The 4,580-nt window shown below is 35.5% G+C and overlaps 1 protein-coding gene across 4 annotated transcripts in view; it reads right to left on the minus strand.

Moving 5' to 3' along the window:
- TAF4B (TATA-box binding protein associated factor 4b) overlaps window positions 1–4,580 on the minus strand; it is a 126,073-nt gene that overhangs the window by 27,913 nt on the left and 93,580 nt on the right. For all 4 annotated transcript variants that reach the window (XM_025886782.2, XM_025886779.2, XM_073898387.1 and 1 more), the window contains one exon: window positions 3,387–3,497. In XM_025886782.2, coding sequence (XP_025742567.1) covers window positions 3,387–3,497 — 111 coding nt within the window. The remainder of the gene's footprint in view (window positions 1–3,386; window positions 3,498–4,580) is intronic.

Genomic DNA, 4,580 nt, shown 5'->3' on the forward strand with positions numbered 1-4,580 from the left:
AAAATTATAAATAACTATTCTTGCAACAAAAAAAAAGTATGCTAAGTCATATTTGTAGGAATATGCTTCACGACCCAGTGTTAATAAAATATTCACACACATTTATATACAAAGAGACCAAACGTTAAGGGCAGGGGGCTGTCCTGTGGTAGGGAAGTAAAAACATAAAAAGCTCTCTACTACATTAGTTTTACCATATTTTTAAATATATTAAGATTTGGAACCTTGAGGACATTATGCTAAGTCAACTAAACCAGTAACAAAAAGACAAATACTGCATGATTCCACTTACAAGAGGTATCGAAGTAGTGAAATTTACAGAATCAAAATGGAGTTATTAGGGGCTGTGGGAGGGGGAAATGAGAAATTGTTAATGGGTATAAAGTTTCAGTTTTACAAAATGAAAAGAGTTCTGTAGATATGTTGTACAACAAAGTAAATACGCTTAATACTACTGAACTGTATAATTTTCAAATGGCTAAGAAGGGGAAAAAAAAGGTTTTGTAGTAATACAAAAACAGCCATACATAGACACGTATCAACAGAACAGTCCTGCACGAATACAGTAGCTTTTAGCTACATGTAACTATTAAAATTTACATTAATTTTAAAAACTTAATTTTTATTTCCTCAATCAGTAGCCATGGTTTAATCGCTCAACAGCTGTATGTAGTCATTCAAGACACCACAGATAGGATATTTTCAACACAGAAAGTTCTATTAGATAGCACTGGATCAGAGTATAAACAAACAGATTCAAATACATATGGGAATTTGTATTCAATACAAAATTTGCGTGATAAAGGTAATATTTCAAGTCAGTGGGGAAGAAATATTGAGTAAACAGTGTCGGGACAATTTGTGAGCCTGGGAGAGAACAAAGGAAAACTAAGGGAATTAAGCTAAAGCCGTATCTCAACTCCTATTCAAAAGAAATTCTGGATGAATCAAAGATTTATATTTAAAAGGTAAAATGATAAATGTATTAACACACAATTCTAATTAAGAAAGGCCTTCCCAAACAGAATGGAAGTCCAGAAGCCAAAAAGATTTTTTAGGAATATAAACACTTTTAGAAGAATATAGCCCAGACAAACTTGGGGGTGGGGGCGGGGAAGGAGGTGGGAGGGTGGGATTCTGGTGTGTTCCATTTTCTTAATCAATTGAAAAATATAACTCAGCGGAAAAAAGTAAGTTGAAAGTGCCAATATACATAGGAAAAGACTGCTCAATTTTACCTGTAATTTAAATATTCTACTAAAAATTGCATTTTTCTTTTTTTTTTAAGATTTTATTTATTTATTTGACAAAGAGAGACACAGTGAGAGAGGAAACACAAGCAGTGGGAATGAGAGAGGGAGAAGCAGGCTTCCTGAGGAGCATGGAGCCTGATGCAGGGCTCGATTCCAGGACCCTGGGATCATGACCTGAGCCGAAGGCAGACACTTAATGACTGAGCCACCCAGGCACCCCTAAAAATTGCATTTTCAACCATCTAAGGGCAAAGATAATCCCCAGTGTTAATCACAGTGTGGGAAAGTAGACAATAATGGATGTAAAAACTGATACAACTTATTCAGACGGTCATTTTTAAATATTTAACAAAAATCAAAAGCAACAAATAATATTTATGTTAAAATGATACTGAGTCTAGAACTGACTTTAAAATAACCTGAGAGGGGCATGTGGGTGGCTCAGTCAGTTAAGTGTCTGCCTTTGGCTCAGGTCATGATCCTGGAGTCCCAGCATCGAGTCCCACATTGGGCTCCCTGCTCAGTGGGGTGTCTGCTTCTCCCTCTGCCCTTCACCCTGCTTGTGCTCTCTCTCGCTTGCTCTCTCTCTCTCAAATAAATAAATAAAAATCTTAAAAAAAAATAACCTGGGAGATAAAAAACTTAGCTGAGAAAGTTGGTACAGATATAAATAAAGACTGGGAATAAATTTATAGTAGGTGTAACGGGGGGGTATATGGAGATTTATTATACTATTCTATCACTGTATGTTTGAATTTTTCCAAAAAGTTATTCCTACTTTGCACAGCCTTTAAACCAGGAATTCCATTTTTAGGAATTTAGCCTACAGTTACATTGGACAAACATAACAATGTCAGTACAAGAATGTTCTGTAAAAAAGCCTAAATTTCCATTAAAGGACAGGTTGATAACTTACATTTATCTAAACACAGTATTGTCCTATATCTTTAAAAACTATGGAGGTCAATTATATGAGGGAGATTATGGAAAAAGATCCTGGAAAAAAGAAAAACATCAAGGGCAGAACAATAACTCTAGTTTGAACACATTTAAGTAAAAACAAAATCAAACATGTGGATTTGTGAACACCCATGAAATACATGCCCATATTCATAACATTTCTGGGAAGCTACTTCAAAATCTTAATAATGGCTATGTCTGGTTGGGAAGGAGATGGGGGACTAGAAATCTGTGAGAAGGAAACATTTATTTTTCGAACATTTTTTTTATACTGTGATTTTTTGGGGGGGCATGTGAACACGTTGCATTCACTACATTTATAAGGAAAAACAACTAATTTTTAAAATCCTTCTACTGAGATGATTGTCATTCATTTAGGAACTGTCAATGTTCAGGGTCAATGCTAGGGAGGAGCTTGTCTCAAGCACATTTAAATTTTACACAGCAAAACAGATGAGCCGTGACTCTCTTATTGCTGACCCTATCTCAGGGCTCTTACCGTACTTCTATCTCACCCTGATGATCAATCCATTAATGTACCATTACATCAAATATTTGCTCTAAAGATGTAAGTAAGAGCCTCCTTGGTGCTAGTCAATTAACAATTTTTATTGAGTATATAAGTGCCTGGTTCTGGGGGGAAAGACAAATGAATAGGATTATAGTCTTGCTCAAAAAGTTTAAAATCTTGGAAAAAATATGCATCCTATGTGGAACAGAGACTAATTTGCCATGCAAACACATTATGTACTGAGACAAGAAGTCAATGAGGAAATGAATAGTGGTTCATGCAAGAAATAGAGAGGGCAGATTTGATCTTAAGAGATGAGCTAGATTTACATACACAGCAGGAAGAGGGTTACATAAGACCACTGAAAAGAATGTACAGAAATAAAAAAATTGAGATAGTGAGACTCAGTAGGATTAGAAATGAGGGATAGGAGGAAGTATAAAAGTAGTATAAAATAAGTAATCAGCAGGAGTAAAGTTCAAGGTGATATATATCCTAAAAACCAGGAAAAATTAAGATTCTGTAAAACAGGCAAAGGAGAGTTTTAACAAGCATTTGGCAGCACCAGCATGCTAGGTAGGGTAAACTATCTACACGTCTTTGCTTCTTTTTGGCTTGCTTTCTTGACATGAAAAATAAAATAAAAAACATTACTTCAATACCTCACTTCCAGACCCAGATTCTAGTGGTCTCTTCTTTCTTGGTCCAATAGCCGCAAGAGCTGTGAGGTTAGCATCTCTATGCTGTATCTGCGCAAGCTCCAACTGTTGTAACTAGAAGATGGAATTAAAAAAAAATGAATATTTACATAGTCATGCTCAGAGGGAGGAAGAAATTGATCACTAAGCCTACTTCTGTGTTCTTCACCAAGTAAGTTACAGTAAGGAATAAATATTAGATTCCCCCAATAGCCAAGAGCACATCATTTCCTGATGCCTTTACCCCAACAAACTCTTTAGTCCTGAATCTATAAACAGAAGAAGCAGAATTTAGGTAAGGAAGAAGTATAGAATAGAAGAAAAACAAGAAAAGAAAGGCATCTAGAGCTTAATCTCTTTTTACTTTAATCACAGGTAAGAAATGCCTGAAGAATAAAATGAACAGTAAACTGGACAGAAATTGGCCAAACTATAGTCGACCTTTTCAGATTAAAAGAAAATTACTCGAAAATAAAGACAGTTATTGTGTGTCACAGGAAACAGTTCTATGCTGTATGATTTACAAACTGCCTCCTTAAAAATTAACTCATTTAACTCTCACAACACTGAAAAGTATATATTAATTACTATAACAGGATTATGAAAATTATACATGTACTCATCTTTTTTTTTTAAACTAAGGAAGACATGCTCTAAGAGCTTAGGAAAACTTCATAAAGGTCACATAAATAATAAGTGGTAGAAACAAAACTCAGAGCCAAGTGTTCTTGTTACAAACCCTCTCTATATGTCACACTTTCACATGGATTTACTCTGTATTTATCTTCATGCCAAAAATTGAAAGTATTCAGCAAAGCAGGGATAGAGGGAACATAGCTCAATATCATAAAGGCCATATATGAAAGACCCACAGTTAATATCATCCTCAATGGGGAAAAACTGAGAGCTTTTCCTCTAGAGCCAGGAACAAGACAAGGATGTCCACTCTCACCGTTGTTATTTAATATTGTACTGGAAATCCTAGCCTCAGCATCAAAATCTTATTACTATGAAGGGAAAGAAAGAACCTGGCACTGGTTGCTAGACAAATATTCAAACAAGATCAGGCTCCAAGACAGCCAACTGAAAGTAACCTATTGAGGGACTACACACACACACACACACACACACACACACACACACACACACACACACACA

Source organism: Callorhinus ursinus, unplaced genomic scaffold (assembly GCF_003265705.2).
Source record: "Callorhinus ursinus isolate GAN/ISIS: 27379988/994484 unplaced genomic scaffold, GSC_fseal_2.0 scaffold11, whole genome shotgun sequence".
Taxonomy (NCBI): domain Eukaryota; kingdom Metazoa; phylum Chordata; class Mammalia; order Carnivora; family Otariidae; genus Callorhinus; species Callorhinus ursinus.